We start from the raw sequence: 21,404 nt of genomic DNA, 5'->3' as shown, positions 1-21,404 counted from the left end.
ATATAAAGCAACACTTTACATGTTGCGTTTATATTTTTGTTCAGTATATATAAAAATAGATTACTGCATTGCCATTTATGACTGGCTCTCCCTGTTGGTTTGGAAGATGACCTAAACAAAGTTTCACAGAAATCTATATCAAAAACACACAATTCAAGTGATGCTACAAATCAGTAGTGTTTTATTTTTGCTGACTGATTTATCTTATGTAGACCCTTATCTATGGCTCTGTGTCAACAAATCATCTTAGTCAAGTTATGGATCATTCAAAACAGACAGAACACATCAATGGGTTTAGATTTAATTGTTTATAAGGCATTTCATACAAAAGCATAACACGATTGTACAATAAATAAATTGTTTCACGCAGGCCAATCTACCCCAAAGTCCAAGCTACATCACTCTCCAGTCAGCGCAGACACCTCCTGAAGATGCTGCCTCACCACCTCGTCCAACACTTTGCTGACGCCCTTACAGGCCGTCATTGCCGCCTCCATCAGTGTCTCTAGGTGGTCCTGGTGAAGTCGGGCATCCATCTGTAGCAGGGCGATGTGCCCGCCACGGGGCAACAATGCCAGGGCCAGTGATGTGCCCCCTCCACTCTCTTCAGCATGGCACAGGTCTGCCAACGGAGTCTCGTCCACAAAGCCTGCAGTGCAGGCGCACACATAGTCACGCATGGGGATGCCCGCATCGACTACTGCCAGAGTGGCGGCGTTCACACATGCGCTGTAGTTCCCTCCATCTGACTGCAAGATCTGAGAGGGAAGAGGGAGTGTGAAATGTTTCAATTCAAGTCAGGTTGTTTTTTAACCCCATGTTTCAGGGTTCAAATTGATGAAGAAACCTCTATACCTGAGAACATGAAACTAACCAGACAAAAAAATCTAAATTGGTTCCAAATCCCAAAAACTGGATATACAACCAATTTCATTCACCATTTTATGAATAGTATCAGACTCCACCACAACCCATTTCATAGTTCATTTATATCTGAAATAGTGTGGTACCTTGACATAAATGTCAATTTGAGAGCGTGGGTACAGATTAGTCAACACTGCTGCCTCGAACGTCTGCTTGAGGTGAAGGCTCATCTCTGTGGACTTGCGGTCCCCGTGGGGTCTCCTCTTCCTCTCTGCTGTACTGAAGGTGGCCATGCTGTATTGGCAGTTGATAACAGCACGGTCATGGAGCGTCTTGCTGCGGGAGCCTCGCACCTGGGGAACAGAGTACATTTGATTTTAAATGCACTCCTCTCGAGCCAACTAACTGCAGCCTCACTGATTCTTCAAGTCCTGAGCCAACAGTTCCTTCTCAATCGCTGCACTGGTGGCAGCAGTGATATACCCTCACGATCTCTTGGGCCATAGGTGGAAGAGTGTAGTCTCCCTGTATGTGAGTATACTACCGCCTCTGCCAAGCGGTCTGGACCCTAGGCACAGGTGGAAGTGTGCTGGGTAGATGGTTTAGCTCTCTAGACTAGAATCAGGGGGCTGAACACATTAGCTATGTAGGAAAAATATGACAATTTGGATAAACAAACTGAGCTCAAATGCTAGCCGAGCTAAACCAATTTCCATAGCTAATGAATCTCAGTTGTATGCAAACTAACGTTAGCTAGCTAGCGTGTTGTTATCTATGTAGCGAGCTAACTAGTTATCTTGCTAACACGCTATTTTAGCAAGAAACTTACTTCATGAGGGCCATACACAACTGCCAGCGCTTTGGTATTTCCCTGTTCTATGTATGCAGACCCGTCAGCTTGGGCAAATACACCCATACGAGCTTGTACTTTGCGCAGTTCAGCAGCTTTTCTTCCATCAAGACGATATCCTTGATCTGACAACAACTCCAGGCCTGCCATATTTTAACGTTTGAACTGGCGCAAGAAAACTACGCACACGTGCTATACACTACATTACCCACACGCCCACCGGAGTAGATACGGTGGCTTTAGGAATCCAAAATAGTAATGTACAGTTCGCGAACGATTCATTAGTTTTGAACGACTATTTTTACTGACTCGAGTCATGATTCGTTTTTCTGAGTGACTCGTTCATTTTAGTTGTTCGTTTGACATGATAGTGCTAGTTGCAATTAGACATACAGCAGGATTAATACACGCTCCTACGGCTCAGCGGCTCCAGAGATGTGCTCCAACCACTAACTGTCTGTCATATGAGCGCAGTAAAATAGATCATGAAATAAGCATAGAGAAGAAAAATGCATGTTTAGAACTGATAATTGATCACATGGTGCAAGAATGAGTGCAATTAATTGATTATTGAATGTTATGATGGACACAGCTTTGTAGAACCAAAACATAACCAAATAGCTCGAACTCGAGAACGAATCGTTAGGGGTGCTGCAGTTTGCGAACGACTGTGCTTATCACCCTCACCGCAAGCAATGCATTCCGCCAAGAGTAGTTCACAATATAGTCCGGTTGCGCCACAACTAGACCTCGTTTCAAATGTATCAATAAATAATATTATGTGTATGCCTAGCAATCAACAAATCTACATTGTTTAAAGCACACGTTTACAAGTCTCAGTCACAAATGATAGCTCCAATAAACCCCCTGTGGTGATAGACATGTAACTCTTTCGAGTTTTCAGTTCATCGTTCGCTGATAGGTGTCGTGCGTGCACTGGGCATTACTGACTCAAATGAACGAAATGAGTCGAAAGATTCGTTCTTCTGACTGAACGAGTCAAAAAGATCCAAGTCAGTAAAAAGAGCCTAACTTCCCGTCACTAACCTAAAACAAAACCAAATACGGTTTGGCGACCTTACCAAGACATTTAAAGTAGTGATTAACTTTTTAAACCACATCTCTATGTTTGATGTAAATAGCATGGAAATATAACACTTTTCCAGACACTTTTTTGCGAGCTTTCTCATTTGTATTCCCACAAGCACGAGCAAGCTTGCACTCACAATTATCGCTTGAGTCCAACAAAATGGAACATAAGGTTGTGGATAAAGTATTACACCATTTCATGTATACAACATCTAAAGACCAGAGAGTTTTGCAATTTCGAAATAATATATTTGTCTTTTTGTGTGTGCATTTGTTCGTGTTTATCCATGTCCCTCTAGCACAACATGTACTTGTAGCCCTTTCCTGCAGTTAAATGACCCTGTGGTCTCATGGGTGGGAATGAAACACTGTGTAACCCTCATTTAGCCCACCGCAGTAAAAGGTTTTAAGGAGCCTATCGTTCGTTACTACTTAAGGTCCAATGACCTTATTTTCAGAGGTAGACTGGCTATGGCAGCCAAAACTGCCAAATACTTCATCTAAACGTGAATCGATTCTCAATTGAATGCGGTTCTAGAAACAAAAAGCCTTTTACTTTCACATCACATCAAAATAATTTCACAAATGCTAAATATACACCTACTGTACACTATTTTACCCGGCTTTATCACAGTTGCAGCCGACAGTTTTTCCCCAGAGACAATATGTTTCTGGCGGCCTTCTTCCATTTCATACAGGTGTTCGGAGCATGCTAGATAGCTAATTAGCACAGGTGGTCCCTCTGTCTTCCATAAACACGCACTTTAACATGTAGATATGGCCGTGTGGGAACACTAACCCTATAAAGGTGTGTATCAATTATAATTTTTTCCCTCGCTGATATGAAAGATAAGTATTATGCTTATAAAACCGTATAGCAAGCGATGCGTATTAATGTTCAGACTGAGCGTCGGGGCTCTTAACAAAACTCCCCGTACAGAAGACGCCTTCCTCCAATGACTTCTGTGTAATGTAAAGGAACTGAGAGTCATGATCAAGGGCTAGTGGCACCCATACTGCAGCTGAAGGATAAATGAGGAAGTGGCACCCATACTGCAGCTGAAGGATAAATGAGGAAGTGGCACCCATACTGCAGCTGAAGGATAAATGAGGAAGTGGCACCCATACTGCAGCTGAAGGATAAATGAGGAACTCTATTGCTGGTGCGGTAAGTTTCTCAAAACCAAGCGAAATCTAATAAAAAACGGTATGGAGACACTTCTATAACATGCCATTTACATTTAAAAAAAGACATTTGGTACAACAACAAAAAAAAGTCAACCACCCATTTAAGCCTTTTGGTATAATGGTTTTGGAATGACAGTCACAGGGAAGATGGTTTAAGGTCCGTTCAGGGTAACCCCTAATTAACTACACTGCTGTCAGGAGTAGGATAGCACCATTGAAAGAACATCCCGAACGAGTTTTAGGCACATTTCATTTTTCAGAGGCATACTGCCATTTTTCATATATAGCAGTCGACTAGTAATCAGACCTATCCTTAGTATATTGAAACACTTCAGCTTCTAAAGAGCTTGGATTCAAATCTCCCACTACCATACAAATGCTTTTAGACCGCTAAAGAAAGCACATATTTTCTTCAGGAAATGTAATTATTTGTGAATTGTGAACATTTAAAAGATTGACGGAATTTCCTGAATTACTTTCTTAACTTATAGCCAAACTCGTTGAAATGATCGCTGTTGTAATGCCAAAGCCATCTCATTTACCTGGGAAATTAGGAAGTGATTTAACTGAGAGAAGTGGACAAGCCAAAAAAGCCCTATGACATAAGTGAAAGTGATCCAAAAAATTAATCTACAATACTTCATATGTGGTAATTAACAAGTACATGAACATTTCAGTCATGACGTGTGATGAAGACTGGTCTCTCTTGGATGTTATCCTGCTTTACATAGTTTGACAAATAGATCGCCCACACATGAACACTCCTACAGCAGTATGCCGTTATTTACACCACAAGATTACAAAAAACGTTCCAAACTTTGACACTTTAAAAATAAAATGTATTAGCATCTCTAATGTGTATAAATAAAAACATATATATATATATATATGAAACAATGCATATACGTATAATGTAATGAGCTGAACAATGACTGGATTATATGTGATAAAGGTCAAGGAGCAGTCTTGTTTGTTTTTTGCCAGTGTATGCCTGTGAGAAAAAACAAATGTACCTTGAAGTCAAGCATTTCAAACTATGCATACCTATAAGTTGCAACTCTACATTCTGTCATAAGAATGAAACAAACAAGGAAAGGAGGGAAGTCAAGAACAGCAATAGGGAAAAACATGGAAAACCTAATTGTTTTGTGATCCCTTTTGAGATGCTTGCAAAACAGCTTAGCATCAATATATTGTTATGAAGTGTGTACTGGTTCTACTTACAATGTTGAGGCAAAAGCCACACCACTATACACACTGAACTGATACATTTAAAGAGTGCACCTCAAAAGGACTTCATTTCACTTTAACACATCAGGAGCTCCGCTGCTCCACAAATTCATTTAAAAGTGTCCTTTTTTATTAGCGGACCTGAAATCTTAGGGACCAAAAAACCTGCAGTTTTAATCCATGGATTAAAATATGTTAAATAAAAATGAGAGATTACAAATTCTATAATTTCTCTGGCACAAATAGAAACAAGGACCACCGTTTTGCTATTTTCTGTTTGTAGTTGGGTTCGCCATTCCCTGCAATGACTTCCCTGTAACAGGGCCAGAATACCAATGGGCCAGAGAATGGGCGCTTTGTGGGGCCGTTGGAATTGGTTCTAAATCTAAAGGGGTCTACAGACAAAAGCAAAGAAAAGGAGGGACCTCTCTTCCTCCGTCACCCAATTAGTTGTATTTTGGTCATGCTCTTAGCACTCAATGGTGTTTAATGTGTCTTACTTAGTGACAAACATTATACACAAAGGACAAATATTATTTCTGAAAGCTGACCAAAACATTGTCCTAGTATAAGGTGAGAGAATAATTTTCTCTTGAAAAGCATTGGCTTTGTAACAGACCATAACATCTAAACTGTTGACAACTAGAGGCACTGCCCTACAAAACCACACAACCATGTGTGATACTGCCACAGACAAGTCGGTTTGAAGTTACACTGCGTGGAATTCTATTAAATTGGCCTTTGTTTCATATAGTTACTCTCATTCTGGTTTTTCTCCTAAATTGAAAAATATCACATCTGCAAAGGGGAGCACAACATCCAAGACAACAACTGCTTCAAAGTTCAAAAACAGAGTGGGTAGAGGGGATTTAAAAAAAAAAAGGTGGTGTGTCTGCTTTAATATGCAGGTATGTGTGACAGTGAAGGTGTTATCATCGGCACCCAAGGATCATGGCGACCTCATTCAGCCTTGTGGAATGAAGGAACTACGTAGTAATAGTTGAACAATGGTCTCTGCTCCAACCCAAAGTCTTTAGAAGAGTGCAAAGATCCCCTTATTTTTCATGTGTGTTTTAGCCCTGATATATCCACGTTTGCACGTCCTAAAACTCGGAAAACTCCTTTGCACATTTTTCCGTTACGGAGACTCGGATCTCCTCCTCCTCGTAGTCGTCGAAGTTGCTCGTGTCTCCAGCGCCTCGACACTTTGGTATGAACGGGGCTTCCACCTGAAAACACAGTGAGCAGCACAACCAGGGGCGGAGTTAGAGGGAGTTTGCCTTAGAGGAGACCAAGCCAGTACTTCAATGATATTGTAATACAAGACTTTTCAGATGCCTAGGTAATACCACCATTCAGCAAAATGCATTATGAAGTAATTATAGTAAGTCAAATAGAAAACATTATTATGACGCCATATAAAGACTATTGTTGCAAGATCACAATGCTCAAGAAAGTACTACTGGACATCAATAAAATACAGAGGCCATGTCTGAATACCCATACTTGCGTTCTAAATAGTAGGATTTTTGGCTATGCAAAAATAAAACGTTTTATAGAATGTGAAATTTAAAAGATGTAGTATACTTTAAATCGCAGGATGTCATACTCATTTCGGCTTTTCATTTAGAATTCGCTGCACACTATTGAGGAAGAGAATCGTCTTTTCAGACCCACGTGTGTTTGACAACAGCTGATAATTAGAATAGGGGACATGCTCTACAAAAATTTACAAATGGTGTGGAACAAGAGCGATTGTGAATTTATATTATGCCTTACATTTACATTTACATTTTAGTCATTTAGCAGACGCTCTTATCCAGAGCGACTTACAGTTAGTGAATACATATTTTTTTATACTGGCCCCCCGTGGGAATCGAACCCACAACCCTGGCATTGCAAACGCCATGCTCTATCAACTGAGCTACATCCCTGCCGGCCATTCCCTCCCCTACCCTGGACGACGCTGGGCCAATTGTGCGCCGCCCATGAGTCTCCCGGTCGCGGCCGGCTGCGACAGAGCCTGGATTCGAACCAGGATCTCTAGTGGCACAGTTAGCACTGCGATGCAGTGCCTTAGACCACTGCGCCACTCAGGAGTTCTTCTCAGTATGGATGAGTAGTATGTTGATATTTGTTGCTGAAATAGTTTGTAGTATGATAGTACACAGTATGTCGTTTTAGTAAGTAGTAGGCAAGACTTTGGCCAATGTGTTTCATAAAAGTTATGTGCTATAAAGAGCAATTCAACTTCGCATTGATTGTCCTCATCTTCAAACACAGCCTTGTATGTACCTTCCTCTCATAGATGGCAATCCAGTCCGTTGTAGCGAACCACTTGTGTCCTTTGATGTCGTTGACGCCATTCTTCAGGTTGCCGTAGCGCTTGGTCAGGTCCACCTGCAGCAGGTTCCTCAGCAGGTCCTTCAGGTCAGAGCTGAAGTGGGACGGGAAGCGAACCTACAGGGGGACACAAGAGGTTTTGTCAAAAACATTTAATTTTTTTTGTCATTTAGCAGACGCTCTTATCCAGAGCGACTTACAGGAGCAATTAGGGTTAAGTGCCTTGCTCAAGGGCACATCGACAGATTTTTCACCTAGTCGGCTCGGGGATTAGAACCAGCGACCTTTCGGTTACTGGCACAACGCTCTTAACCACTAAGCTACCTGCCGCCCCGTAATGTATTGAGAAATGTACATTTGTTCCTAGTTGGACCTGTATAGTAAGTGATTGAAGACAGAAGAGGCTAAGCCAAAAGCAAGACAAGGATTCATTGGACAGTTAAAACCTCCCACTGAGTTAAGCTTACTCCATGAGGACAGGACAGGTGTTCAAAATGTGTTAAACTGCAGGTGAAATAGGTAGGCCATTTCAGACATGCTTAATGTAAAATTGACTTGTCCATACCTTTCCAGACACGATCTTCTCATAGATCTGAATAGGCTGGTCAGCGAAGAAGGGAGGGTATCCAGCCGCCATCTCATATATAAGCACCCCCAGGGCCCACCAGTCCACTGCTTTGTTGTAGCCCTACACACAGCACAATGACAAATGTAGTTCACATACACATATGTAATCTAAATTCATGTTCCATGTCTTCAAATTGAGTAATTTAATTCAGTGTGAGTGAGCGAGAGAGAGAGACAGGACTCTCACCTTGCTGAGGATGATTTCGGGCGCCAGGTACTCTGGAGTTCCACACAATGTCCAGGTTCTGCCTTTTACCCGCTTGGCGAATCCAAAGTCTGTCACCTGACCACAAAGAACACGTACAGTCAGTAAAGCAACATAGCAGAGAAAACACAACCCATCATTACAGTATACGCCATAGGCAGTGATGTGTCACGCACAGTGCTCAAGTTAGGCCGGTGCGCCCCGGTACACAGTACTGGCACCTCAAATGTTCTACTGCTTGAGTACAGGGATGCAAACTGGTGAGGGCCCAAAATGGTGACAAAAAAATTCATTTGGAAAGATGAAAAATCTGTGTGAAGTGCAAGAAAATTGGCTTATTTTCAGAGAATAACAAGTAATAAATACACATTTGAATAATCTCAACACTCCTAACTTTACAAACCACAATGGACAGAGAAAATGGTGTTCTGGGGTAGGGGGAGTTGATCACTCTCAAGATCACACTTTTATTGATAGAAAACCAACAAAATGTTATGTTCTAAGTTCACAACAATGCTTCAACCACATCAGGAGACCACATTTGAGGTGTGTGGGAGGGTGTAGTTGCCCTTTAATTCAATTGTGCACCAGCAAGAGACTTGTGTTTGGCTAGTAGCAGTGTTTCTGTAGCAGTGTTTCATGTGAACCCGATTGGTACAAATGTATCATGATATCATTCTGCCAGCCAGGTAGGCCTACTTTGCAGACAACATTTAATTGGCAAGGTTTTTTGGGAAAGCCTTTAGAAATGACTGTTTCGGCATGCTAACTGGCTACACAACACACACAGGTGTTCCTTCTTCAGAAAGTTACTGGAAATACGAATCACTGATGCATTATTTTCATTAACTATGAGAAACTTGTGCAATTTAACTACTTTTCTCTTAAGTTCAATACGTTTAATCACTTTCTGTGCTCAGTCAATGATTTCAATATGAGATACAGACCCCTCCCCCCTTTTCTCTTCAGGTCTACACGATTCACGTGGATGGCCTATTTTGAGATCAAAACGGTGAATATCACCGAAAAGCGATGAGTTTGCATCCCTGTGAGTAGGCCTACCAGCATCTCTTATGAAATATTGGCTCTAAAATAAGAACCCCGGTGCTGTAAAATAAAAATGATCCACTTGTAGCACTGGTCACACATACCTGGATGTAGCCGTGCTGATCGATTAGAAGGTTCTCAGGCTTCAGATCTCTGTAGATAAGGTCTAGTGAATGGAGATACTCGAACGTCAGTACAATCTGTGCAGCGTAAAACCGTGCGTGCGGTTCACTGTGAAGGAAGGAAAGCGAGAAGAATCCGTTTAACTGATGATGTAGTAAGCAGAAACATTTTATCAGAGTTGTAATTAACTACCAGCTACAGTGCATTCGGAAAGTATTCAGACCCCTTCCCTTTTTCCACATTTTGTTGTTACGTTAAAGCCTTATTCAAAAATTTATTGAATTAGTTTTTTTCCTCATCAATCTACACACAATACCCCATAATGACAAAGCGAAAACAGATTTTTTTTAATTTTTGCAAATGTACAAGTGATATATATATATATACACACACACCTTATTTACTTAAGTATTCAGACCCTTTGCTATGAGACTCGAAATTGAGCTAAGGTGCATCATCTTTCCATTGATCATCCTTGAGATGTTTCTACAACTTGATTCGAGCCCAGCTGTGGTACATTCACTTGATTGGACATGATTTGGAAAGGCACACACGTCTAGATAAGGTCCCACAGTTGACAGTGCACGTCAGAGCAAAAACCAAGCCATGAGGTCGAAGGAATTGTCCGTAGAGCTCGGAGACAAGATTGTGTCGAGGCACAGATCTGGGGAAGGGTACCAAAAAAATGTCTGCAGCATTGAAGATCCCCAAGAACACAGTGGCCTCCATCATTCTTAAATGGAAGAAGTTTGGAACCACCAAGACTCTTCCTAGAGCTGGCCGCCCGGCCAAACGGAGCAATCGGGGGAGAAGGGCCTTGGTCAGGGAGGTGACCAAGAACCCAAGTTCCTCTGTAGAGATGGGAGAACCTTCCAGAAGCCACTCCTCAGTAAAAGGCACATGACAGCCCGCTTGGAGTTTGCCCAAAGTTACCTAAAGGACTCTCTGACCATGAGAAACAAGATTCTCTGGTCTGATGAAACCAAGACTGGGAGACTAGTCAGGATTGAGGGAAAGAGATCCTTGATGAAAACCTGCTCCAGAGCGCTCAGGACCTCAGACTGGGACGAAGGTTCACCTTCGAACAGGACAACGACCCCTAAGCACACAGCTAAGACCACGCAGGAGTGGCTTCGGGACAAGTCTCTGAATGTCCTTGAGTGGCCCAGCCAGAGCCCGGACTTGAAAATAGCTGTGCAGCGACGCTCCCCATCCAACCTGACAGAGCTTGAGAGGATCTGCAGAGAAGAATGGGAGAAACTCCCCAAATACAGGTGTGCCAAGCTTGTAGCGTCATACCCAAGAAGACTCAAGGCTTTAATCGCTGCCAAAGATGCTTCAACAAAGTACTGAGTAAAGGTTCTGAATGCTTATGTAAATGTGAGTTGTTATTTTTTTGTAATAATTTATACAAATCAGTTTTTGCTTTGTCATTGTGGGGTATTGTGTGTAGATTGATGAGGGGAAAAAAACAATTTAATCAATTTTAGAAAAAGGCTGTAACGTAACAAAATGTGAAGGGGAGAGCAGAATAAAAAAATAAAAAAAAAATGCATTTGGACAGTGAAGCTAAAACATTTCATGCACTTTATGTATCTAGTCCCCCCCATTTGAAGGTGTCATAAAATACAATTCTGTTAGTGTATAAAATGTATTTAAACGTTTAGTATTTGGTCCAATATTCCTAGCATGCAATGACTACATCAAGCTTGTGACTCTACAAACTTGTTGGATGTATTTGCAGTTTGTATTGGTTGTGTGTCGGAATATGTAGTGTGGTATGTAGCCTGACGGGTAGGAGTGTTGGGCCGGTAACCGAAAGGTTGTCGGATCGAATCCCCGAGCCGACAAGGTAAAAATGTCGTTCTGCCCCTTAGCAAGGCAGTAAACTCCCAACAGCAACTGGGCGCCGAAGACGTGGATATCAATTAAGGCAAGCCCCCCGCACCTTTCTGATTCAGAGGAGTTGGGTTAAATGCGGAAGACACATTTATGTTGAATGCATTCAGTTGTACAACTGACTAGGTATCCCCTTTCCGTTCCCAATAGAAATGTATGGTAAAAAATGTATTGTGTCATTTTGGATTCAATTTTATTGTAAATGAGAATAGAATATGTTTCTGAACTCTTCTACAATAATGTGGATGCTATCATGATTACGGATAATCATGAATTAATCAAATTTTTTGAGGGGAATGATATTTATGCATCTAACTTTCTCACTCATCATTATTCATGATTTATGCGTAATCATGGTAGCATCCACATTAATGTAGAAGTGTTCAGAAACATTATTTACAATAAAAGTGACTCCAAAATCACAACACATTATTTACAATACATTTCTGTTGGGCACAACATCATCTGAAACACAACCAAAACAAACTGCAAATGCATCCAACAACTTTGTTGAGTCACAAGCTTGATGTAGTCATTGCGTGCTAGGAATATGGGACCAAACACTAAACTTTTAAATAAATGTAATGCACGATAACTGAATTTGTCTAAATACTTATGGACACCTTCAAATGGGGGGACTAGATAAATGAAGTGCATTCATTTCTAAATGCTAAAACGTGTAAGAAAATACCCTAAAATAAAAGGTGACATTATTTTCTGTCGCCTCATAAAACATTTCATCTCAAATCCAACATTTTGGAGTACAGAGCCAAATTAAATGTTTTAGATACACTGTCCAAATAAATACGTGTACGGGAATGTAGGTAAAATAAATATTATATATATATATATATATATATATATATATATACACACACACTGCTCAAAAAAATTAAGGGAACACTAAAATAACACATCCTAGATCTGAATGAATGAAATAATCTTATTAAATACTTTTTTCTTTACATAGTTGAATGTGCTAACAACAAAATCACACAAAAATGATCAATGGAAATCAAATTTATCAACCCATGGAGGTCTGGATTTGGAGTCACCCTCAAAATTAAAGTGGAAAACCACACTACAGGCTGATCCAACTTTGATGTAATGTCCTTAAAACAAGTCAAAATAAGGCTCAGTAGTGTGTGTGGCCTCCACGTGCCTGTATGACCTCCCTACAACGCCTGGGCATGCTCCTGATGAGGTGGCGGATGGTCTCCTGAGGGATCTCCTCCCAGACCTGGACTAAAGCATCCGCCAACTCCTGGACAGTCTGTGGTGCAACGTGGCATTGGTGGATGGAGCGAGACATGATGTCCCAGATGTGCTCAATTGGATTCAGGTCTGGGGAACGGGCGGGCCAGTCCATAGCATCAATGCCTTCCTCTTGCAGGAACTGCTGACACACTCCAGCCACATGAGGTCTAGCATTGTCTTGCATTAGGAGGAACCCAGGGTCAACCGCACCAGCATATGGTCTCACAAGGGGTCTGAGGATCTCATCTCGGTACGTAATGGCAGTCAGGCTACCTCTGGCGAGCACATGGAGGGCTGTGCGGCCCCCCAAAGAAATGCCACCCCACACCATGACTGACCCACCGCCAAACCGGTCATGCTGGAGGATGTTGCAGGCAGCAGAACGTTCTCCACGGCGTCTCCAGACTCTGTCACGTCTGTCACATGTGCTCAGTGTGAACCTGCTTTCATCTGTGAAGAGCACAGGGCGCCAGTGGCGAATCTGCCAATCTTGGTGTTCTCTGGCAAATGCCAAACGTCCTGCACGGTGTTGGGCTGTAAGCACAACCCCCACCTGTGGACGTCAGGCCCTCATACCACCCTCATGGAGTCTGTTTCTGACCGTTTGAGCAGACACATGCACATTTGTGGCCTGCTGGAGGTCATTTTGCAGGGCTCTGGCAGTGCTCCTCCTGCTCCTCCTTGCACAAAGGCGGAGGTTGCAGTCCTGCTGCTGGGTTGTTGCCCTCCTACGGCCTCCTCCACGTCTCCTGATGTACTGGCCTGTCTCCTGGTAGCGCCTCCATGCTCTGGACACTACGCTGACAGACACAGCAAACCTTCTTGCCACAGCTTGCATTGATGTGCCATCCTGGATGAGCTGCACTACCTGAGCCACTTGTGTGGGTTGTAGACCCCGTCTCATGCTACCACTAGAGTGAAAGCACCGCCAGCATTCAAAAGTGACCAAAACATCAGCCAGGAAGCATAGGAACTGAGAAGTGGTCTGTGGTCACCACCTGCAAAACCAGTCCTTTATTGGGGGTGTCTTGCTAATTGCCTATAATTTCCACCTGTTGTCTATTCCATTTGCACAACAGCATGTGACATTTATTGTCAATCAGTGTTGCTTCCTAAGTGGACAGTTTGATTTCACAGAAGTGTGATTGACTTGGAGTTACATTGTGTTGTTTAAGTGTTCCCTTTATTTTTTTGAGCAGTGTGTATATATATATATATATATATATATATATATATATATACACACACATATACATACACACACATTCATTTTCTATCAACAACTGGAAAATCTAGAAACAATCTGTAATCAACCTGATTTTGCATTTATGAGCAGAACATTCAGACAGAAACTCACCTGAACCTTCCGATTCGTCTTAGATGTGAGAACATCTCTCCTCCTGGAACATACTCCATCACCATGTACAAATTGGAGTTGTCCTGTGGAGAGACATAGACAGATGTAAACAAATCCACTCAGATACTGAGATAACTGAATAATAAAGAGGCCAGGGGCCATATGTATTAAGCGTCTCAGAGTAGTGCTGGGATCAGGTCCCCCCTTGTTCATCGAATCATATTCATTGTGATCAAAAAGGAAAAATGTATCCTAAATCAGCACTCCTTCTTTGAGACACTTGATACATAGGGCCCCTGATCTCAATGGCCAGATTGAAAACACTGTATGCAGAAGGAAAATAAACTGTACCTTGAAGGCATAATCAAGTCTGACGAGGAAGGGAAAAGACACAGCCTGCAATATTCTCTTCTCATTTAGCGTGTGTTCTATTTGCTTGAGTTTTACCACCTAACAGACAAAGAAGTGATCATCAGACAACCATCTTGACCGAAAAACAACATTTTGATTTACTGTTTAATGATGGCATGACAAAGCTGTAGAGGTTGGGGGAGGGGGACAGCTTTAGTCTCGTAATTACCAGACTGAGGTAGCGAACCATTTATGTTAGCTCGCGAGATCAGGTGGTTTGCGTGGCTAGGACAGCTTTTAGATTGCATTCCAGTAATGCAAAGAGTCTATGGTATTATAATCCAGACACTAACAAGTCAGATCATATCTGTGCATGTGATGGGAGGAACCACTGGCAGACATTACTGCCGGCCGGTCCTAACATTACACAATCATACTTATGTTATGCCACCAGTTACCATCTACAGCAGTGGTATTCAAAGTTGGGGTCGCAACCTTGCAGTGGGGTTCCCCATTTAAAAATATTAAAAATTAGAGTACATATTATTGTATGGGACAAGTCACAATATACAACGTTTGTGAGAAGGATCCTTTTAAAAATACAATTTTATTGAGTAAATGTATTTATTGGTTTCTTCTAGTTTTGATAAGAGATGAAAGTGTAATGAATTGAAGGTATTAGTTAAGGTAAAAATATAAATGTAACAATTTTAAGGTTGTGTCATCATCAGATTTAGGGTGGGGTAGCGAGGAATTCTTGCAAAAAAATGTAGGTCCCCAGATATTCTGGGGGAAAATTGGGGTCCCGCCGGAAAAGTTTGAATACCACTGATCTACAGTGTTTTATTTCATTTTTGCGTGATTTATTTTTATTTTTGGACAGTGTAATTGCACACTACCTTTACTAAAAAAAAGTATGCTTCATTTAGATAGGTAGAAACAGATGGGATGAGAGTAAGGAGGGATACAGAGGATTTAACCCAGGTCTTCGGTGGGGAGGCATACATGTGCTTGCTGCCTGAAGTGATACCCACTCGACCAAGGCTTTGCACTTGTTGCGACGTTTGATGCCCTAAAATAGCATCTCTTTATCCTCTTCCCATAGCAAGGCCATACATTGCCTTGTCAGCTCATACATGAGTTACCAGTCCTTGAAAAGGCCAGCTATTTTCCACTGGGCACCAACCTTTTGCTTGTCCAGTATTTTCATGGCAAAGAACTGCTCTGTTCCTTTATGTTTGACCAGCATGACTCTTCCAAACGAGCCTGTACCCAGGGTCTTTAGCCTGTCAAAGTCATCTAGGCCCGTCGTGCTCTGGAATGGGTCATACAAAACACAGGATGTCGATTACCTAATGGATATACCACAGCAGCAGTCCCAGGCTTTTACTCAGTGAAACTTAAGATATTCCTCACATCCACTACTCGTCTCCTTTTCGATACACATTGGTGAAGGACCTTGGACCTTCTCCCCAATTCGGTTGAGAAGAAGGCAAAGAGATAGGATGTGAGGAATCACAGAAATAAATGAGAAGGAGTCCCCAAACCCTGGATTTGTAGCTCCAGCCTTAAGAGCATTGAAAACATCTCACCTGTGGTGGACATTCCCATTTCCGTAAGAAGTCTTCTTTGGCTTTGGCTAGGAACTCTTTCACTGTATGGAAGAAAGATACACACAAGCACAATTAGCACACAGGAAGGAATTGTCTGTCAACGCATGATTCATTCCTATTTATTGACTTGGGATTTGGTTTGCATGGAGCGGGTAACAAAGTACAAAGGAAATCTTAATGGAATCTTATGTGGAAATTCTAGAACAGTGCTGGGGATTAATTGTAACAAAATCCGTATGAAACGTAATTCAATGGAGACGAAGACTGGTAAGGTCTAACTAACTAAACTCTCATCTGCATTTTACATCCACAAAATACATGTACGGAGTAAGGGGGGAGGAAACAACATCAAAACGTTCTGTTTCTAGTGATACAAAAAAACACACACACCAACCAAGACGGGCAGTCTAAGTAAGAAGTGATGCCAAGAGCCCCATTTCTCTTTTTTTAAATAGAGAGGGGGATGTAAGAATTCACTAAGACAAGAGGAGAGGCTGGTCTCTCTTAAAACATGCAGAACTCTTGTGCATCACTTTCTTTCTGAACTGACTGTGCATTAGGGCCCAATACTGTTCACGGGAAGGCTCTAACACTCACAGTATTCATTACAGAATTGTTTTTGACGAGCAAGGACAAACCATCATACATGGAAAAACACAGCAGACAGGAGATATCCAGAATGACAGAATGCAGATGACAAAAACACAGGTTTAGGTAATGGTTTTGGCAGAACATAAATCGAAGCATATACTGAACCACTACTACAAGCCAAGCTTGGGTTCATTCAAAATATAATCAATGTGTGGAAGGGGTTCGGACTTCTGTCATTTTGGGCATCTAGTGGAAGAGTGGGCATACCAAAAGTCTCTATATATCACCCAAGGATTTGCAGGAACAATGTGGAAGGGATGATGTGGAAGAAAGAGAGAGAGATAGATTTATGCACTAACAACAAGGATATCAGATCAACAAACATGGACCATATGCAGTGAAGAACAATAGATGACAACGAAGGAAAGAAAATGACAGTATTAGAGACAGAGAGAAAGAGTTGTCATTCTTCTCCTGTAATTCAGTTTGACACAGAAAAACACAAGAATACTAATTAGAATGGTTGTTAATGACCCCTGTGGGTAAGAAAGTCACAACAGACATGACAAAATTACATGACTAGGATGGCAAATTCTGTACAAATACAAAGATGTAGCAAACAGAAAAAGGCTTCAATCATTGTGCAGTTATTTTTATATAGGATACTCTGTATGTTGAACCACTAAACCCTGGCCTGACATGTAGACTATATTAGACAGTGCATTCAAAAAGTATTCAGACCCCTTCACTTTTTCCACATTTTGTTACGTTACAGCCTTATTCTAAAATTGATTAAATCGTTTTTTCCCCCCCATTAATCTACACACAATACCCCATAATGACAAAGCAAAAACAGGTTTGGACATTTTTGCAAATTTATATATATATATAAAAAACTACAATATCACATTTACATAAGTATTCAGACCCTTTACTCAGTACTTTGTTGAAGCACCTTTGGCAGCGATTACATCCTTGAGTCTTCTTGGGTATGACGCTACAAGCTTGACACACCTGTATTTGGGGAGTTTCTCCCATTCTTCTCTGCAGATCCTCTCAAGCTCTGTCAAGTTGGATGGGGAGCGTTGCTGCACAGGTCTCTTCCAGAGACTTGTCTCGAAGCCACTCCTGCATTGTCTTGGCTGTGTGCTTAGGGTCGTTGTCCTGTTGGAAGGTGAACCTTCGCCCCAGTCGGAGGTCCTGAGTGCTCTGGAGCAGGTTTTCATCAAGGATCTCTCTGTACATCATTGCCTCGATCCTGACTAGTCTCCCAGTCCCTGCCGCTGAAAGACTTTTGGTACCCTTCCCCAGATCTCATGTCTCGGAGCTCTACGGACAATTCCTTCGACCTCATGGCTTGGTTTTTGCTCTGACATGCACTGTAAACTGTGGGACCTTATATAGACAGGTGTGTGCCTTTCCAAATCATGTCCAATCAATTGAAACTAATCTGAATTTACCACAGGTGGACTCCAATCAAGTTGTAGAAACATCTCAAGGATGATCAATGGAAACAGGATGCACCCGAGCTCAATTTCGAGTCTCATAGCAAAGCATCTGAATACTTTTTCTGAATTTTTTATTTTTAATACATTTGCAAACATTTCTAAAAATCTGTTTTCGCTTTGTCATTATGGGGTATTGTGTGTAGATTGAGGAAACAAACTCATTTAATCAATTTTCGAATAAGGCTGTCACGTAACAAAATGTGGAAAAAGTCAAGGGGTCTGAATACTTTCTGATTGCACTGTATATGTCCGCCTAGCTAATGTAAATGTTTACATAATCAGAGCTGGTTATGGTTTACTGTACTGAATGTGACCCCTTTTAAAGACATGCTAGGTGTCCAGTATTGTATAGTAGAATAATGTACACCTCAGTACAGTACCGTTTTTAGAGATGAGCACCACTAAATTCATAGTTCTAGAACATGGTTGCCTAACATGTTTAACAACATGGAAGGTTGTGACGCGGAACAGTGAAACAAGGCTCAGAATTCAGTGTCATAATTAGCCTATCTAGCATATTTAATTCGTGTCCACCTCCCTACCTCCTTCATCCCTCCCTCCCTGTCAAACTGGGAGTGTTTTGACATCTCCCAAGAGCCAAGCCAAGAGAACAAGTCTGAGTTGGTGAGGAGGTTAGCAGGCTAGCGCAACACACACATGGGCTGTTATCAGGAACCAGGTTGCCGGCCCTGTAAACAGCAACAGGGCAGACAAATCTGTAGCAGCAGCAGTTGAGGACAATGTGGCTTAGTCAGGTTTAATACTAGAAGGTTGAGAGACTGGGGCTCATGTCATGTCAAAACTAACAGGAAAACGGACAGCACAGCACAGGCTTTTGGTTGCACTGATCAGATCAAAGAACACTGCTTGCTTCCTGAAACTGGGAAGATACCTGAGGCTGGCCAGGTTCCTGTGCCTCTGCCTGGTCTCTTCCAACACTTCAATAAATCTTATATGAACAGATTAACAGCATTGTAAAGTGACAAAGCTTTTAAACAACCCAGATACCTACCATAAATGTTCAAATTTGACCGTACATTTATCAAAAGTGAAGTAGATTGAACAGCATATATGAAAACTCACAATTCGTTTGCAAGCAGTTCACATACATTCAGATCTGGACACAAACCAATGTCTCCATATTCCTGACTGTATAGGACATCATTGGGAAACATTTCAAATGTATCAAGTCATGCTGTGCATTGATTATCAGCATACATACGTCAAAGTGTACCATTGCAAATTAATACAGTCCCAGGGCTAGTTGCGTCAAAGCTTGTAATTCCCCTTATCCTCTGACGAAGGTCTAGTGACAAGCTGTTCCAGTCAATGACAAACTGTGCTCTGTGTGCGTGTGTAGACCTTCACATCACTAAGATTTAACAGACTCTAAACCAAAAAGACTTGTGAGATAAATCACTTGGGAAGGTTGTATTACGGGCCTGGTTTTATGAATGGCAAGTGGGCATTTGTCATTTTTTCGCCATATTTGGTCACTGTTTAGAGGAGCGCTAGAGAGTACTGTTGAGGGAAAGCTGTATATATTTATACAGCGCCTCAAGACTGAGATGTGAGGTAGTCTGATAATTGAAACACCCTACTCATTAAACTACTTATCCTTAGTGTGGTTAATCTAACATGACATTTGTAAATAGTTTGCGAGTGGAGTGAACTTCTGGTTGCTAATGATCTCTCTCACTTGTAAAATTACAAATTAGCTAGCTAAAACTAATCTACAATTGCAATATCAAAACAAAACAACAGGCCTCCATAGGCTATGAGACCAACACACGTCAGATAGTCAAGACTTTAGCTGGCTGGCTATGCTACTGCTACAGTACTGTAGCTGGCATTGCACATTATAGCTACTCTGGCTTGGTGATGTCTCACGGGCCTGGTGGTGGCTAACTAACGCTGATATATATCTAACTCTTACTGACGTTAGCTAGGTAGACATCATAGCGAACGGGCTAAAACGACCGGCTAGCTAGCAAATGTTAGCAGCTAGCTAGGCCTCTGGATCAGGTTGTAACTATTTAGTTATACATTCCTTGTACTGTAGCTAGTTAGCTAGCTGGGATTAATTCACAAACCAATTACTATACGAAATGTAGGGGGAGGGTGTAATTCATGTAAATGTTTACAACATCAGGGATACATTCTCCCGATGTTGTGCATAAAATGTTTCAAATGTGTCAACATTAGCTAATGTTAGCATACTCACTCGGTAGCTAGCTAACATTAGTTAGTATAGATTATGCTCAGCGACCGTCCCAACTCACCGCTCTCCAGCTCGTTGCCTTTCTTGGCGGTAGCAGCGTTTCCCATCGTATGGAAGACACGGCGATCGCTCAGACTGCGGGAGATGGTGGTAGCTAGCTACAGCTGTTGTTGAGTGGTGTTCCCCTCGTAGCAAGAATCGTTAATTTGGATCTATATAGAGATAACGTTACAGCCAAATTTGAAAGGAGCCCAAATCCCTGTTCACCACCCCCTTCTATAGATATTTCCCTTCCTGCCTCTTCTCGCTGACATGCAGCTAGCGGTCACTCACTGCTCTCACACTTCTACCCCCAAGCGTTCACTATTGATCGCTTGGTCAAAGACCTTCTATGTGAAGAGATAGGATATCGCACTCAATCTGCTTCCGCCTTTAGTTTAGAGGCACGTGAGTTGGTCCAGGGGAGAACGACTGCCCCCTCTCACTGAAGCCACGGAAATTCAAGGCCGACCGCGGTACTGCAGGCATTGTTTGCAGATAACATTATAGTGAACGGAAAAAATGGCAATCTCAATCTTCTTGGTCAATCTTCGTGTAAATACAAAAATGTTTCGAAGACAATCAAGACCAATAATTGCTTCTAATAGACCAGATATAAGTCCTTGAACCGATTATAAAATAAATCGCACACAGAAGACGTTATAAGCATAATTAAGTTGCTAATGGCAGCCTGCAGTACCCTGGTCTGCCTTCAACATCGCCTTCAACATTGCTCTAATAATAAGGGTTAACCCACTTTGTGGGAATTGTAACGTCACGTAGTTGTAACTTTTCAAAATTATTAAATTATCTTTGGTTACATGGCTCATATAGCAAGGACCGCTACAGTATGATCAAATACAGCCAACCCTTTAGCAAGCTATCGGTGGTAGCTACAATAGATGGGCAAAAGTATGTGGACACCTACTCGTCGAACATCTCATTCCAAAATCATGGGCATTAATATGGAGTTGGTCCCCCCTTTGCTGCTATAACAGCCTC

General features: G+C 41.8%; 2 protein-coding genes across 2 annotated transcripts; both read right to left on the bottom strand.

Annotated features, from left to right (window-relative positions):
* Positions 1 to 285: 285 nt before the first annotated feature.
* LOC311146466 (exosome complex component RRP41-like) lies at positions 286 to 1,882 on the bottom strand. Its single transcript, XM_084182973.1, has 3 exons — positions 1,694 to 1,882; positions 1,011 to 1,217; positions 286 to 758 (listed from the first exon to the last, which is right to left on the bottom strand). The coding sequence occupies exons 1-3, from the start codon at positions 1,862 to 1,864 to the stop codon at positions 399 to 401; spliced, it is 738 nt and encodes a 245-aa protein (XP_084039099.1). The 5' UTR covers positions 1,865 to 1,882; the 3' UTR covers positions 286 to 398.
* A 3,447-nt stretch (positions 1,883 to 5,329) lies between these two features.
* LOC311146681 (cAMP-dependent protein kinase catalytic subunit beta-like) lies at positions 5,330 to 20,756 on the bottom strand. The gene is made up of 10 exons (XM_084183212.1): positions 20,425 to 20,756; positions 16,023 to 16,084; positions 15,617 to 15,745; positions 14,431 to 14,529; positions 14,080 to 14,162; positions 9,548 to 9,674; positions 8,379 to 8,474; positions 8,130 to 8,252; positions 7,517 to 7,681; positions 5,330 to 6,450 (listed from the first exon to the last, which is right to left on the bottom strand). The coding sequence occupies exons 1-10, from the start codon at positions 20,468 to 20,470 to the stop codon at positions 6,325 to 6,327; spliced, it is 1,056 nt and encodes a 351-aa protein (XP_084039338.1). The 5' UTR covers positions 20,471 to 20,756; the 3' UTR covers positions 5,330 to 6,324.
* Between the last annotated feature and the right edge of the window lie 648 nt (positions 20,757 to 21,404).

The sequence above is a fragment of the Coregonus lavaretus genome (assembly GCF_964263955.1).
Source record: "Coregonus lavaretus genome assembly, chromosome: 19".
Lineage (NCBI taxonomy): Eukaryota > Metazoa > Chordata > Actinopteri > Salmoniformes > Salmonidae > Coregonus > Coregonus lavaretus.
Note: the sequence above shows the minus strand (reverse complement) of the source record. Positions and strands in the feature narration are given on the sequence as shown.

Coding starts and splice junctions, on each gene's coding strand:
- LOC311146466 (XM_084182973.1), bottom strand. CDS start 1,864: ATGGCAGGCCTGGAGTTGTTGTCAGATCAAGGATATCGTCTTGATGGA. Junction 1,218..1,693: donor TTGTGTATGGCCCTCATGAA/GTAAGTTTCTTG, acceptor TCTGTTCCCCAG/GTGCGAGGCTCCCGCAGCAA. Junction 759..1,010: donor AAATTGACATTTATGTCAAG/GTACCACACTAT, acceptor CTTCCCTCTCAG/ATCTTGCAGTCAGATGGAGG.
- LOC311146681 (XM_084183212.1), bottom strand. CDS start 20,470: ATGGGAAACGCTGCTACCGCCAAGAAAGGCAACGAGCTGGAGAGCG. Junction 16,085..20,424: donor AGGCAACGAGCTGGAGAGCG/GTGAGTTGGGAC, acceptor TCTTCCATACAG/TGAAAGAGTTCCTAGCCAAA. Junction 7,682..8,129: donor AGAAGATCGTGTCTGGAAAG/GTATGGACAAGT, acceptor GTCCCCCTGTAG/GTTCGCTTCCCGTCCCACTT.